Below are 16,113 nucleotides of genomic sequence, written 5' to 3'. Positions count from 1 at the left end.
AAAAGCCACGTTAGCTGATGAAGATCTCATAGAACAAAATGTATAAGCTCCCCTAAACCTGTGTTTACCCCACCTTATTTTAAGCATTTATTTTTAAAAAAACTCACTTTTCCCGTAGGCTTTGTTCAACGAACCATAGCGGAGTTTCTGCCTACAAAAAAAAATCAATTAATAATGCTCCCATTTCTTTTTCAATGGTAAACGGCCTGCGTGAACTATCTTAATTTTTCCACCATCTTTGGTACGACTACTAGGTCTACTACCGACCAGCATTTTCAACAGAACACCGTATTTTAGGCACACTTTCGTGAATCCTACCTCTTTTCCTAACCTTAACCTGCTACGTTAATTCTCCTAACCTGCAACGAAAAAGTAACTTTGGTATCAAAGTGCCGTGAAAAGAGTGTCTCCAACACCCACCCGTCATAGACAAGGTAACTGCTCACAACGCTCTCTTGCCATATTTGGCTTGCTTGCTGCTAATTTCCGACACGATGTCGTCCAATCGTTTGTCGAGGAGTACGGTCCACTACCAAGCGATTACACTACACAGTGACTCAATGGTCTGTCTCCATATTTCACTGTCAACAAACATTGAATTAATTCACTGTTCATCCTAGGCTGAACTATTGACCTATTTCCCTGTCAATAAAACGACATTGAAACCCCCATTCTGAATAATTATAACCGCGACAATATCCTTAATGAGAAGTTTTATTCCACGTTATATTTTGTCGTTTATACATACATTTCGCATAAAAGGCATAAAAACAGTTATGATAAAAGTATTAATTCAGATCTAACATTTGTTATACCCCTTTCACAAAATGGTATTAATGTGTAAATGTTAAGAAAGTAAGGAAGTTGTATCAGTCCTAGTAGCCTAGCCTACACACACCTGTGAGTCAGTCCTTTCACAAGGTGTGTCAATAACGCAATGTCTCATATAGTGTTACATTGTACAACTTGTTGCTGGTGAAAAAACTCAGTGCTAGACTTGGACTATTTACATACTAGACAATTCATAGGACAACAGGCACTGGCACTGTTTGTTGGCCTTGGCCACCACTAGCCTAATTATTCCACGAATAAGTTTATATTGTCCCCACTCTGTCAGGCGCAAAGACGAAGTAATGTATCACGCCTCTAAGAGCTGCGTTTGGTCCCACAATGAAATGTCTCTCGCTCAAAGCGCAGTATTTGGCCGTTCAGAACGCCTGGAGCTGCTGCGTCAATATGAGTTGGCACCCGCTGTTAACGTGGTCCATGACCTTCTGTTTGAGCAGTGCCAGTTCGTCCCGGAGCACGTTGGCAGAGGAGACCAACTCTGTGTGTTGGGTCTTCAAGTTTTTGACCCTGTCCTCCAGCCTCGAGATCCTCTCCAGCTTCCTTTTCCGGCATTTGGACGCGGCCACCCTGTTTCTCAAGCGCTTTCTCTCGGCTTTTATCCGTTCCTGGCTCTCCATGTCGATAGGAGACAGCGGAGGGGTATCGCCGCTCATCTCGGGCACCGTCTGGGGCTCCTCTTTGAATGACTGTAGCCGAGCATGCTGTAGCCGTGGATGCTGGGGTGGCCGCTGGGGCTCGACGTGGTTTTGGGACGGGACGGCCGTGTAACTAGCGGAGGAGTGTCGGTCCCCGTTAAGTGCCGACGCAGAGCTGACAGCCCGACTGAAAGTGCCCAAGTTTGTGTATTCAGGTGGGTCGGGGCGCACGGTGCAGCTGTAGGGTATAGGACTGTCCGACACAGTAGATGAGGGTGCCATGTTGTTGGCAGCATTGGCTTGAGCGTCAGAGCTGCCATTGGGCATATGCTGTTGATAATGAAGCTCCGCGAGCGCCTTTACGAATCCCTCGGCAAAACCCTCTTGCTCGTCGGTGATGTTCTTGGGACAGAGGAACTGAGTTGGGGTCGGAGTCGTCAGCCCATTGCAGGACTGGATGATAAGCCTTTCCAATTCAGGGGAAGCCAGTTTTAATAATCCCACATCAGGGGATGTCAGGATGTCGATAGCTTTCGCCCGCAGATGAGGTTTAAACATTTTAGGGTCGTTGAGGTTCAGTGTCATGCTCTGCTTCAGGGTTTTCGGGTTAAACCCATGATATCCGCCCACTGCGCCTTGCTGACCATTTATAGATTCGTCATATAATGTAGCTTCCATCTTGGTGGGCATCAATTGACGGGCCTTTATCGCGAATATAATAGCTGGAATAAAAATCCAAACATCAAAAGTCGAAATTACAATAAACAATATGGAGTGATAAATTGCAATCTGATGTCCCCTATCTTTTTACAGTCCTCGGACAAGTAGTTTTCGAATTTCAACTCGGAGGACAACTCCTGATGTCCGATGTGGAAACTTTTCTTGAGACTTTATAAAATAATAGTATCAAACAAACAAAATAACTTTCCTTCCTCAATCGATAGGCGTCTTTGTTTCAATTAGGATTGAAAAAATATTCGATTCGCCTATTGAAATAAGGTTTTTCTTCTTTAAGCAGATACGGTGTCTGACTCGACACAATGTAGTTTCTACCACTTCCAACGTGGAGACGAACTTTATCCACTTCTAAGCTGCTGCTATACTGAAAATAACAATGATGTCATGTATGAGGCTTCCTATTGGTTTGAGATGATGTGATGGGCGTTACTTTTTTAATGACATGCATGTTGCGTTGACAACCAGCCATATTCCCGCCTCCCGCAAAGGCTGATGGGATTAGGTAATGCAGTAAAAGGAACGTTGTCCTCTGGGATTACGTTTTGTTTTTGAATATCTTCTTACCCGCTTTATTTTGTGACCCAATCTCAGTCAGGTTGACCAGATTACCTTTTAAAATCAGCTTTCACAATATTTGCTTTCTTTCTTTTGCTCTTTGACTTTGTGGGTGAAAGCATGGAAATGTGATATACTTCTGGTGTGTGTGACAGAGTGATGGTGGGCAGGGGGGTTGTTTTGTTTTTCAGGTGATACGTTATGAAGGGGACTGATCATGTTCAAGTAAATATCAAATAGAACATTGTGCCTCACATTTTAAGGGGTGTTTGGTGTACAGAGTATAGGTATAACAAATAAGCAACTGTATCAACAATGTGCTCCTTCCTACACTGTAATTACACAGTTACTACCATGCAACTACATAACATTTACTGAATGTAAAGTGGAGCCAACTCTGTAACTTTATTTTTCATGAAATATTTCCCCAAATAGGTGTAGTCTATGGTTTATTATATTTAGGATTTTCATGTGCAGTATGTGGAGAAACTCCTTCCAGTTCCAGTAGAGCTCACTGGACTGAGGAGCAAAGAGGTGCTCCTCAGTCTCAAGCAAACTGTCTGACTGATAGTGTTGGTATTGTGTCTCTGCTCGGGCCTTGCCGTGAGCTTTAACTCTGTCTGCTCACTCCTTGCAATATTCAACACATTCTATTTAACCCTGACTATAAATAAGTGGACAGACTTCAGCCACAGGCCACAAACTGAGGTTAACCCTGAAGTGACATGCTTGCCCTCAGGTTGCCTTGACGGCACAACAACCACCACCATTTGGAGGTATTTGACACCTTCAGTTGGAATTCCAGATTGGGATATTTAGGAAAGTCTGTTCCTCCTGTCACAATAATGATACTAACAACAAATGGGTTCAATGACAACGTTCCAATCCCACAAACATGTACACAGTCACAGGGACACACCAGATGAACACAGGCCAAAAAACAAAAACATGTGCGCATGCTCTCTCTTTCTCTCTCTCTCTCTCGCCCTCCCTCCCTCACACACTCATGCATTCTCTGTATGAAGCTAGTAGTACTTGAGACTAGTTTCACAGCAGTCCCTCAGCAGCATCTCCCTATAGAAGATAAAAGAGGTTTACACATTTCCCCCAGCACGCACCTGTGTTTATAACTGTAGCGGGGAATTTTCCTATCAACCTACCGCTGACCCGGCCATACTTCCTGTTTCTCTGTCCCTGTTTCCTGTCCAGTGGCCTGATGGGTAACCTCTAGATAACACCACCTTCCTCCCCTGGCTCAGCCAGCTGCTTCCACTGCATGGAGGTTTCTAATCAAGAGTTTAGTTTAGAACCCGGCCCAGCTGCTACAAACTGTCCTTTGTTGTAGCGATGGACCCTCAGTACATGAAAACACTCTTCCTGTCTGTGCTCTGCTCAGACCAAAATGTGGAGAGTTCACTTAGCATGTGTTGATCATAAATAGAGGAAAGTTAGATTACTCACTCACCAGTGTGTGTGTTAAACATGTCTACGGTGTTTGTTAAGGACCATCTGTTTCTTCCTGTCCTGCTGCTCTGTTTCTCTGTCCTCTCCTTTCTCTATTCTCCCGCTCTAATAAAATAGGGGTTTCTTGATATCCTCACTTTAGAAATTAAACTAAAATTGTAAATCTGATTTAGTGGGCTAGTGTAAATACAGATTTGTGTGTGTACAATGACGAGCTGTCAGTGTTACAAACTCTCCGTTGAACAAACCAAAGAGATCCCCCGCTGCCTGGCCTGCTATGCGAGACCATAACGACTTACCATTTTTGGTCACTAACGCGTTCCGTTGGAAATCAAAGTACATTTCGCTAATCATCAAAGAGTGATTTCGTGGAAGTTATCGACATAAATTGTGATCTTCGAGGGCAGGTAATGTATAGAGCAAGTTGTTAAAGTTTCGTGTCGGGTTGACCCTGTTTAAATCAAATGTTTAGGGAGTCGCTTTTTACACCATGAATTGTCAAATGTACCAGACTGAACCGAGACCGGAATGAAATATAACAAATTGATTCCAAAAATGTAAAAGCAACATTGTATCACTTCAACGATCACTCACGCGTAGTGCAACACTTTTAGTACTTTCACACTCTATCAACAGGAAAGCGACATGATCCCGTTGCTAGTGAATATCTATCTATACTGTTTTATGCGTAGTACACTATTTCCAGGGTTGGGGAGTAACGAATTACATGTAATCCGTTATATGTAAAGGATTACAAAAACGGTAACTGTAATCCGTTACATTACCAGCAAACATATTGTAATCAGGTTACAGACACTTTTGAAAAACGAGGATTACTTCGAGAATTACACTTAAATTGAGAATATCATTGTTTTCCCAATGATATTCAGCATGAAAAAAGGCGCAAATGTACATTTGTTCCAGTTGAGCGAGTCTGACCACAAGTCAGAGACCACTATGATGACACACCAAATGGGTTTGATGGATCGCGGGAAAAGAGCAGGAAAAGGTTTTTGTATAATACAGTCCAAATTATGTCTTCCAATGGTGCGACTGCTGACGGCATCCAAAGATGATCCAATTTGAATAAACGCTTTGAGGGAAGGTTGACAGCAGTGGTTTGGCCTCGGCGATACGGATGCCACTTATTATTGATATCTACATAGTGCATTGATGTGAATCCTGCTCGCTCATTTAGTCATGCAATAAAATGCAAATTAATTACTTAAAAATCATACAATGTGATTTTCTGGATTTTTGTTTTAGATTCCGTCTCTCACAGTTGAAGTGTACCTATGATAAAAAAATTACAGACCTCTACATGCTTTGTAAGTCGGAAAACCTGCAAAATCGGCAGTGTATCAAATACTTGTTCTCCCCACTGTACATACAGTACCAGTCAAAAGATTGGACACACCTACTCATTAAAGAGTTTTTCTTTCTTTTTACTGTTTTCTACATTGTAGAATAATAGTGAAGCCATCAAGACTATGGAATAACACATATGGAATCATGTAGTAATCAAAAAAGTCTTAGCAAATCAAAAGTTATTAGAGATTCTTCAAAGTAGCCACCTTTTACCTTGATAACAGCTTTTAACACGCTTGGCATTCTCTCAACCAGCTTCACCTGGAATGCTTTTCCAACAGTCTTGAAGGAGTTCCCACATATGCTGAGCACTTGTCGGCTGCATTTCCTTCACTCTGTGGTCCAACTCATCGCAAACCATCGCAATTGTGTTGAGGTCAGGTGATTGTGGAGGCCAGGTCATCTAATGCAGCACTCCATCACTCTTCTTCTTGGTCAAATAGCCCTTACACAGCCTGGAGGTGTGTTGGGTCGTTGTCCTGTTGAAAAACAACTGATAGTCCCACTAAGCGCAAACCAGATGGAATGGTGTATCGCTGCAGAATGCTGTTGTAGCCATGCTGGTAAAGTGGGCAAGTCCTATTCTTGAAGATCAAGGGATATAACATTTATTGGGATGACTGGAATTCTGATAGACTTTGTTTTTTTAATGTAAAGATATAATTTAATCGTATTATTATATGTAGTAGAAAGCGATGGGTTAGAAGAAGCCTACATAACCAACCCTTAAAGTTAAATTGAACATCCATATATGGCCAGCTATGTAAACTTGAACATTGATTTATCCTGGAATAGATTTAATTCAGTTGGTAACATTCATTTTTGTCTCCTGTTTTAATTCAATTTTTACCTTTATTTAACTAGGCAAGTCAGTTAAAAACAAATTCTTATTTTCAATAACGGCCTAGGAACAGTGTTGCCCTGCCCTGCCCTGCCTGTTCAGGAGCAGAACGACAGATTTGTACCTTGTCAGCTCGGGGATTTGAACTTGCAACCTTCTGGTTACTAGTCCAAGGCTCTAACCACTAGGCTATCCTGCAGCATTCTTCTAATGCCTCTTAAGGGGAAAGTAATCCAAAAGTAACGGAATGTAATTAGATTACATTACTGATTTTGGATAATCCAAAAGTGACATTACTGTTTACAATTTTGGACATGTAACTGTAACGGATTACATTTATAAAGTAACCTACCCAACCCGGACTATTTCTTATATCTTTTTTTTTAAAGAAACACAATAGGTTTGTATGTTTTAATTTAATCTTTTAGACCATAACCTATATGCATGTCTAAAAACAGATCCCTAGACATGCCATAAAAAAACCTTCTTCACCAGTAATCTATTTTTAATGATTCCGCTCTCTCTGTCCTGCAGGTGTTTTACATGGCTGGGTCGGACCCAGTAGAGTGGTACTATGTCGGGGTGGACGTGGGGACAGCCAGTGTGAGGGCTGCTCTAGTCACCAGGGAGGGCCAAGTAAAGACCACTGCAGAGGAGATGGTCACCATCTGGAAACCTCACTCAGACCATTATGTCCAGTCATCCACTGACATTTGGGCTAAGTGCTGTAGCACAGTCCGGGTAGGTGTTAGAGACTGTGTTCAGGTGTGACTAAAGTGCTCTGCAAAGTGATGGACTCTCTTGGAATTTCTTTAATTATTGGTGTAGATTAGTATGATGTCTAACTCCAAGACCTTTTTGAATACTTTTTGATGTTTTGCAACGTTTTCGCACATTTAGCAGCAATACAAAACATAAACATCAACATGTAACCAACACCATATTCCTATGACAGAAAGTGACCCAGGGAGTGCAGAGGAATCAGGTCAGAGGGGTGGGTTTTGATGCCACCTGTTCCCTAGTGGTCCTGGACCAGAACTTTCAGCCTGTAGCTGTCAACCAGGATGGTGAGTGAGGGAATGATTCAAAATAGATTTATTACAGTTTTATTGAGTCCAACGTTTCAACTACGTATTTGTCAAAATGTCTCCTCCTCTCCCTGTTGCCCTGTGTGTAGGTGAGGCTGAGAGGAACGTGGTGATGTGGATGGACCATCGCGCTGCAGAGCAGGCTGCACGCATCACCAGCACTGGCCACAGGGTCCTGAGCAGGGTGGGAGGGGTAATGTCACCAGAGATGCAGCCCCCCAAGCTGCTCTGGCTGAAAGAGGTTAGAGGTCACCCACTATAAGTCAACAGACAGTTTTATTGTTGGACACCGCTGATTGGCTAGTGCTGAGGTTTATTGCCCTGGTTTTATATCATTTTCCCCTTACCCATAATTCTTTGGTCAGAACCTGAGAGCGACATGCTGGAGGGACGCTGCCCACTTCCTGGACCTCCCTGACTTCCTGTCCTGGAAAGCCACAGCTTCTCTGGCCAGGTGAGCTTTAGAACAGAAGGAGAGGGGGTTTGTGTGTGTGTGTGTGCGTATTTGTGTATCTTGACCAGTCCCAGTGTGTGTATCAGACAGATTCTCCCTTATCCTTCAGGTCCTTATGTACTGTGGTCTGTAAGTGGACCTATTGCCCCACAGAAAAATGGGACACTAGCTTCTGGACAGCCATTGGTTTGGAGGACTTACTGGAAAACGACCATTCCAAAATAGGTGAGCAGAGGGAACCGGTTTTCAACATCAAGGGAGTTTTCCTGGATAAATTAAAGATAAATAAGAAATATCAAACTCAGCACTAGTTGGTTTTGATTTCTCAATGGGAGTACCTACCTGTGGTTGTTCTCTGCAGCCAATGTGTGTTTCTCCACTCTCCACACCCACCTAGGCAGTGTGACCTGCTGTCCAGGGAGCCCAGTGGGAGAAGGCCTTACCCAAGAAGCTGCAGCCGAACTGGGGCTGGACACAGGCACTGCAGTGGGAGCCTCCCTCATCGATGCCCACGCTGGAGGCCTAGGTAGACACTCATTCCAAGGGCCTCCTGTTTTTTTTAGTTTTTAGTCACAAAATTGTTTTTGCTTCATATTGCCGCTAACAATTTATAGATGAGAATATAATAAAAATATAGATTACAACTGAAGATGTTTTTGTGAGCAGCTCAGTTTGTTTGAGTTTATTATCATCACCTGGATGAGTCACCTAACCAGACCTTGGTCATCTGGTTTCGTTTAGGCAGTTAAACTGCTCATGAACTTCGACTTTTGACTCCTGCTGGGACCTCTGCTGATTACAATTGCATGGGGTCAAACGTGAAAGTCTAAAGCACTCCGTGCTGTTCTAAACCTTTGTACATGTCAGACATGTACATGCACTCTGCTCCTTCACCTCTGTGTGCCTCCTCTTCCCCACCTCCTCCCACATTTAAAACTAGAACCAGCTTGGCAAACATTATCCCAGCAGTAAATGTCAACACTATATTCCACCGTGGAGGTTATAGACCCACTTCAAAGAGTGAAGATACTGATTTAACAATCCTCCATTTTGTGGCCCAGTCTCCCCATTGGCTATTATAAAACCCATGTTTTGGAATCATAAAGGATGTTTTATTCTGCTTGTCAAACAAATGTGTTCTTAGTGATAAAAAGAGAATAAGTAGAAGCCTTGTGCACAGCTTCCAATGGGTAGGTTATGGCAGGAACAACTTTTATTTTGTTTTTATACATGTGTTTTGGGAATTCTCAGTGAACTTTGCAAAAGGTCAAAACGTAGTGGAAATGTCAAGTAGGCAGGGGAATGAGAAATATAAAGAAATCCACAACATACTGTACTTGATATAAATGTAAATGTACAAATGTTCTTGGTACATGACCTACCCACATTTTTAACCATGTAAATAATGAGAATATGGTGTGTTTTGTGGTTTCAGGTGTGATTGGTGCAGACGTGAGGGGGTTCTCCCTGCCCTGTGAGGACCAGCCAATCACGTCGCGCATGGCCATGATCTGTGGAACATCTTCCTGTCACATGGCGGTGAGTTGGTTAGACTTAAACAGCTCCTGTTGTCATATAATATAATATGTGCCACTTAGCAAATTTGATCTAAAGTGACTTATAGAACATTGACAGTGACAGACATATTCAGTATGTGGGGCCCATGCAGGAATCCAACCCACAACCCAGGTTGCATCTTAGCCAAGTATGTTTATCTAGCATGGCGAATAGTATTGCAATGCCATTGGTCAGCAGTCCTTCCTGGTGACCAATCATGAGGGGTAGACCCTGACCTGCTGCAACCTCTTGAATCCTTCAGCTGGAGTCTAGTGTCATGAGTTTTAACATCTAGCTCTAGTAGGGGGAGGTGAGGGGGCCTGATGCTATGTTGAAGCCTCTATGTGTTATTCTGTCCCCATGTGTTCAGATCAGCCAGGGGCCCCTGTTTGTACCGGGTGTGTGGGGACCGTACTTGTCCGGCATGGTGCCTGAGTTGTGGCTCAACGAGGGAGGACAGAGTGCTACTGGAAGACTGGTCAGTTCAGCTCTGCCCCCCTGGGTCCTACTCTACTAGACCAGGCCTATTCAACTACTGGTCTATGGCCCTGCAGAACTACTGCTTTTTCTTCTCTACCCAGTAGTTAATTGATCAATTCATGTCACCTATTGGCCCAAGAACCCATACACCTGGTGTCTCAGTCTCCTGCTCAGAAGGAGAAAAAGAAAACCAGCATTGCCTCAACCCTGTAATTTTGACTTTGTCCATGTGTGAACTGTGACCTGAAGTAATCTGCTACATATGCATTATACACTGAGAACTGTCTGACACAGTACGCCTCGATGACTAGCGTTGCTCAAACCACATCCACAAAACCATAATGTCTCTTTTTTTTCTTTTTCTCCGACCTCAGATTGACCATGTGGTGAAAGGTCATGTAGCCTACCCCCAGCTACAGGAGCAGGCGGTGAAAGGGTCAGCTATTTACAGCTAAATCATATCCATTGAAACAACAACATACATTTCACATGGAATAGTACAGAATACACACTTAACATGAACCGCATACTCTATCCAGATATGTAGGCTCAGAATGCTTAGAATCCATATGAACCCACTAACCTACTAAGAGCATGGTGTAACTGTCTGTTATCACCTGTCCTGGCATGTCAATTGACAAACTTCTTGGGCAATGGGAAAACCAGTTTTTCTCGCTCGTAAACATTTTTTACATTTTTTACATCTTCTGTTGCGAGAAAATTATTGATTTACTATTGCTCGAAGACATTACATTGTTCCAATAGCAGCTGAGAAGTCATTTACTTGATACACTTTACAAAATAAATTCCCAATGAGAAACCACCTTTCTACACAAAGAATTGTCAATCAGCAACATAATACAAAGTAGGTTTCAAAAAGTGTAACATATCACCTATATTTCCCTGCAGTGGGGAGCATATCTACAGTTACCTAAACAGACACCTGTCCTTCATGGCTAAAGACCTGGGGGCTCCCCTGGAGCTGCTGGCCTCCAGCCTCCACGTCTGGCCAGACTTTCATGGCAACCGCTCCCCCCTGGCAGACCCCACTCTGAGGGGCGCGGTGAGGAGAGACCACCTCTGGTTTAGGGCTCTGATAGACTGCTCCCAGATCTGTTTATGCTATCTTGCCTAGTCTTATCATCATTGGGCAAGGACAATGACAATAGGAGTTGGCAACACACACATACACACTTTCTCACACATCATATGCTGTCACTACTCTAGTCTTTATTTAGACTATTATTATTATCTACTCTGATGCCTAGTCACCCTGCCTGTTATGTACATATTTACCTCAAATACCTGGAACCCTCTACACATTGTTCTGGTACTGGTAATACCTGGAACCCCTACACATTGTTCTGGTACTGGTAATACCTGGAACCCCTACACATTGTTCTGGTACTGGTAATACCTGGAACCCCTACACATTGATCTGGTACTGGTAATACCTGGGACCCCTACACATTGTTCTGGTACTGGTAATACCTGGGACCCCTACACATTGTTCTTGTACTGGTAATACCTGGAACCCCTACACATTGATCTGGTACTGGTAATACCTGGGACCCCTACACATTGTTCTGGTACTGGTAATACCTGGGACCCCTACACATTGTTCTGGTACTGGTAATACCTGGGACCCCTACACATTGATCTGGTACTGGTAATACCTGGAACCCCTACACATTGTTCTGGTACTGGTAATACCTGGAACCCCTACACATTGATCTGGTACTGGTAATACCTGTAACCCCTACACATTGATCTGGTACTGGTAATACCTGTAACCCCTACACATTGTTCTGGTACTGGTAATACCTGGAACCCCTACACATTGTTCTGGTACTGGTAATACCTGGGACCCCTACACATTGATCTGGTACTGGTAATACCTGGAACCCCTACACATTGTTCTGGTACTGGTAATACCTGGGACCCCTACACATTGATCTGGTACTGGTAATACCTGGGACCCCTACACATTGTTCTGGTACTGGTAATACCTGGAACCCCTACACATTGTTCTGGTACTGGTAATACCTGGGACCCCTACACATTGATCTGGTACTGGTAATACCTGGGACCCCTACACATTGTTCTGGTACTGGTAATACCTGGAACCCCTACACATTGATCTGGTACTGGTAATACCTGTATATAGATAGCTTCATTCTTGTGAAAACATTTTTTTTAAACTCTGTGTCGTTGGGAAGGGCCTGTAAGCAAGTATTTCACGGTAAAGACTACACCCTTTGACAAATACTTTTAATTTTTTATTAGTATTTGATTTGAAGACAGCACAAACCGATCTGGGACCAGGCTAGGGCTCTGACCCTCTGGGCTCAGAAATCATTCAGAAACAAATGTCATGACACTATATAAAAGCCAATGAAGGGTTTTATGCCAAAGTGTCAAAATGTCAGACCTGTATGACTTTGCTTATAAATGATTTGTGAAGCATCTATTTAGTTCTTATGAATCCTTTATGAATGCCCAACAAAGCTTTTCTAAGTGGTACTGAAGGTGCTCTGTGTGTGTACAGGTGGTTGGGCTGCCATTGTCCCAGACCTTGGATGACCTGGCCCTGCTTTACCTTGCTACTGTACAGGCACTGGCTGTGAGTTCCACTACTAATAATCCATAGCGCTTTTCTGAAACCCCAAAAAGCTTGAATACTACATTTTAATATAAACATGTCACACATTACTTGAAATATGTACCTAGATTATCCTATCCTAAATGATTGTGTGTGGTTATGATAGCCAGAGGAGTATGTCCTCCCTGTAAATTGTAAAATGGGCTTTATAAACTAATTAGATTGATTGATTGGTTATATATCGTAACAATCCCCTCCTGCCTCTCTCCTTTCAGCTGGGCACCCAGCATATCCTAGAGGCCATGACACAGGCAGGACATAACATCACAACCCTCTTCCTGTGTGGGGGGTTGAGTAAGAATCCTCTTTATGTGCAGATACACGCCAATGCCACAGGTGGGTGATGGAGGGTGATCTAGTTTGTGTCCAGCAGCTGTAAAACATGTGAAACGGGAAGTACTACCTAACCTGAACTTGAGAAACACCCCCACTGAAAACTAACCTAGATTATTTCATTTGAGGTTCTGTATTATTATTTAGAAATGTATATTTCTCATTATGAAGAGAGTGAGTAAACACTCCTATTAATTCCTTATTTGTAAAATAACTTGAGCGCTTATGAAGGGATGTAACAATACTGCGTGTTGTCTCCTCAGGGTTGCCCTTGGTGCTTCCTGCCCAGACAGAGGCTGTGTTGGTGGGAGCAGCAGTCCTAGGTGCCTGTGCTTCCCATGATTATAGCTCCATACTGGTGAGTGCAGAACACACACATACACAATAAACACAGCAGTAGAATATTTAGTTGGACATCATAGCTGCTCATTCCTGACTCCATACTACCATCTACTGGAGAGGAACTAAGGTAAAGGAGAAATGCACAGATTCCCTTGCCGTGTCTCAAGGAGGAGACTTGTGCAAAGTCTGGTGAGATGACATGGAGGTGGCTAGATAGCTGTCTAAAGAGAAGGATCTGGGGGTGTCGCTCTGTGGCATTCAGCAGCATACCACTGAACACCGGGTAGTGGCCCACCCCATAAGCCAGACGTGCTAAAAATAAGAATGTGTATTATTGTTTGCACAGGGTCGCACCTGTCCCCTCATTTGGAGTCATAACTGCTCATGCAGTTGGTGCTGTCTGAGGATTTGAGCTAGGGATGACGGACTAGGGATGACAGGGCAGTGTGAACTATAGAGCTTATACAGAAGGATAACTATAAGGCCAGGAAAGGAGAATTGTACTGCCTACGTACTGTATGTCACAAACCTCATAGACAGTTGAGCCTTCCCTTTTCAAACCAGGTGATGGGCTGTTCTCGACCTCACTTCTCCAGATCAAAACTCAATGTGTATGATTTATGGATCACTGCTTGGTTTATGAATGCATGTTTTAGGAGGCGATGGAGAAAATGGCCAAAGTGGGAAAAGTTGTTCAGCCTGACCATGAGCTCTGGAGGTGAGATGAGAGACTGGCCTGCATCAGTGTTGGGTTTCATTGGTCAAACATCTGTGGGTTGTGCTGGAGGCATGTGCTGGGTACAATGATGAATTAACATTAATGTTGGAAACATCACTACTGATATATGAAAGTATATTTGTTATCAATTTTGCTCTAATGATGTCATTCTAATAATGTTTTTATAATGTTCTAGTATCTGACTAGAGGAGCTGTTCTCTCTCTTAGCTTTTACAGGAAGAAGTACTCTGTGTTCCTGCGCCTCCATGTCCACCAGAGGGAGTACATGGCCCTTATGAATGACTGACTGAGAACCAAGAGGTGCCACTGTCCAACCTGTTGAAATAGCAGACAGTAATCCCAACACCGAGGTTGGATTAGACTGAATATAATATCAAGTAGAGACTGTGGATACGACTATGATATCAGACACCCCAAATTAGTTGATTCCAAAAATCAGCTGGACTCAGATACCCAATACACCTAATAGGTGAAAAGAGTCTGAACTCGAACGTGATTTATCAAATGCAAAATGGTGGTGACACTAATCCATCTTGAGTTGACGCATGCGGGAAGATATAGGAAATGAATGCAATTTCCCAGTATTTAAGATGTGAAGTCCTGGCCTGAAAATCTAATATGGCCTACAGTACTATCCACAGGACACTGATAAGAGTTAAAAATGCACTGACAGAAAGTCAACCTGTGAAAAGCAATAAAACAGTCATCTTGAAATATTATGCAAGTTTATAAGAATTTGAAATTGTCACTTTTTCACACCTAGGCCTATTTGCTATCATGAATCCCTCTCTCATGTCCTCTCTTTGATCTCTCTATCACACACATTATTTCTCTGATCTCCTCTTATCTCATCTCTAACCTCTCTGTCTCCTGCTGTCCAAGCAGGCCGTAGAGGAATGTGTGATCCTATTCCCTGTGCTGAACAGGATCAAAGATCATAGTGTCCTCTGATGTTCTCCTGGTGACACAGAGGAATGCTCAAATCCCACACAGCTGAGTTATCAGGACTGGTTCATGTCCAGACCCAATGGCAGATCATCCTACACCAACCAGACCTGTATTTGATTTCTGTCCAGCTATGTTACATATAGTGGGGCAAAAAAGTATTTAGTCAGCCACCAATTGTGCAAGTTCTCCCACTTAAAAAGATAAGAGAGGCCTGTAATTTTCATCATAGGTACACTTCAACTATGACAAAAAAAAAATCCAGAAAATCACATTGTAGGATTTTTAATGAATTTATTTGCAAATTATGGTGGAAAATAAGTATTTGGTCAATAACAAAAGTTTATCTCAATACTTTGTTATATACCCTTTGTTGGCAATGACAGAGGTCAAACGTTTTCTGTAAGTCTTCACAAGGTTTTCACACACTGTTGCTGGTATTTTGGCCCATTCCTCCATGCAGTTCTCCTCTAGAGCAGTGATGTTTTGGGGCTGTTGCTGGGCAACACAGACTTTCAACTCCCTCCAAAGATTTTCAATGGGGTTGAGATCTGGAGACTGGCTAGGCCACTCCAGGACCTTTAAATGCTTCTTACGAAGCCACTCCTTCGTTGCCCGGGCGGTGTGTTTGGGATCATTGTCATGCTGAAAGACCCAGCCACGTTTCATCTTCAATGCCCTTGCTGATGGAAGGAGGTTTTCACTCAAAATGTCACGATACATGGCCCCATTCATTCTTTCCTTTACACGGATCAGTCGTCCTGGTCCCTTTGCAGAAAAACAGCCCCAAAGTATGATGTTTCCACCCCCATGCTTCACAGTAGGTATGGTGTTCTTTGGATGCAACTCAGCATTCTTTGTCCTCCAAACACGACGAGTTGAGTTTTTACCAAAAAGGTCTATTTAGGTTTCATCTGACCATATGACATTCTCCCAATCTTCTTCTGGATCATCCAAATGCTCTCTAGCAAACTTCAGATGGGCCTGGACATGTACTGGCTTAAGCAGGGGGACACGTCTGGCACTGCAGGATTTGAGTCCCTGGCGGCGTAGTGTGTTACTG

General features: G+C 43.1%; 2 protein-coding genes across 3 annotated transcripts; one reads left to right on the top strand and one right to left on the bottom strand.

Annotated features, from left to right (window-relative positions):
• Positions 1 to 697: 697 nt before the first annotated feature.
• On the bottom strand, positions 698 to 2,598 carry LOC109874843 (transcription factor AP-1-like). Its single transcript, XM_020466870.2, has one exon. The coding sequence runs from the start codon at positions 2,172 to 2,174 to the stop codon at positions 1,209 to 1,211; it is 966 nt and encodes a 321-aa protein (XP_020322459.1). The 5' UTR covers positions 2,175 to 2,598; the 3' UTR covers positions 698 to 1,208.
• A 1,920-nt stretch (positions 2,599 to 4,518) lies between these two features.
• Positions 4,519 to 14,824, top strand: fggy (FGGY carbohydrate kinase domain containing). Of its 2 annotated transcripts, XM_020467029.2 has the most exons (16): positions 4,519 to 4,648; positions 6,985 to 7,191; positions 7,406 to 7,517; positions 7,628 to 7,779; positions 7,904 to 7,992; positions 8,102 to 8,217; positions 8,390 to 8,518; positions 9,428 to 9,531; positions 9,920 to 10,027; positions 10,404 to 10,465; positions 10,939 to 11,092; positions 12,578 to 12,652; positions 12,907 to 13,027; positions 13,288 to 13,382; positions 14,023 to 14,084; positions 14,313 to 14,824. In XM_020467029.2, the coding sequence occupies exons 2-16, from the start codon at positions 6,994 to 6,996 to the stop codon at positions 14,389 to 14,391; spliced, it is 1,656 nt and encodes a 551-aa protein (XP_020322618.1). In that variant the 5' UTR covers positions 4,519 to 4,648; positions 6,985 to 6,993; the 3' UTR covers positions 14,392 to 14,824. The 2 variants fall into 2 exon arrangements, with proteins under 2 accessions (XP_020322618.1, XP_020322619.1); XM_020467030.2 differs by lacking the exon at positions 14,023 to 14,084.
• Positions 14,825 to 16,113: the final 1,289 nt, after the last annotated feature.

This window comes from Oncorhynchus kisutch, linkage group LG30 (genome assembly GCF_002021735.2).
Source record: "Oncorhynchus kisutch isolate 150728-3 linkage group LG30, Okis_V2, whole genome shotgun sequence".
In the NCBI taxonomy this organism is placed as follows: Eukaryota; Metazoa; Chordata; class Actinopteri; order Salmoniformes; family Salmonidae; genus Oncorhynchus; species Oncorhynchus kisutch.
Note: the sequence above shows the minus strand (reverse complement) of the source record. Positions and strands in the feature narration are given on the sequence as shown.

Coding starts and splice junctions, on each gene's coding strand:
- LOC109874843 (XM_020466870.2), bottom strand. CDS start 2,174: ATGCCCACCAAGATGGAAGCTACATTATATGACGAATCTATAAATGGT.
- fggy (XM_020467029.2), top strand. CDS start 6,994: ATGGCTGGGTCGGACCCAGTAGAGTGGTACTATGTCGGGGTGGACGTG. Junction 7,518..7,627: donor TGTAGCTGTCAACCAGGATG/GTGAGTGAGGGA, acceptor CCCTGTGTGTAG/GTGAGGCTGAGAGGAACGTG. Junction 13,383..14,022: donor ATGATTATAGCTCCATACTG/GTGAGTGCAGAA, acceptor TGCATGTTTTAG/GAGGCGATGGAGAAAATGGC.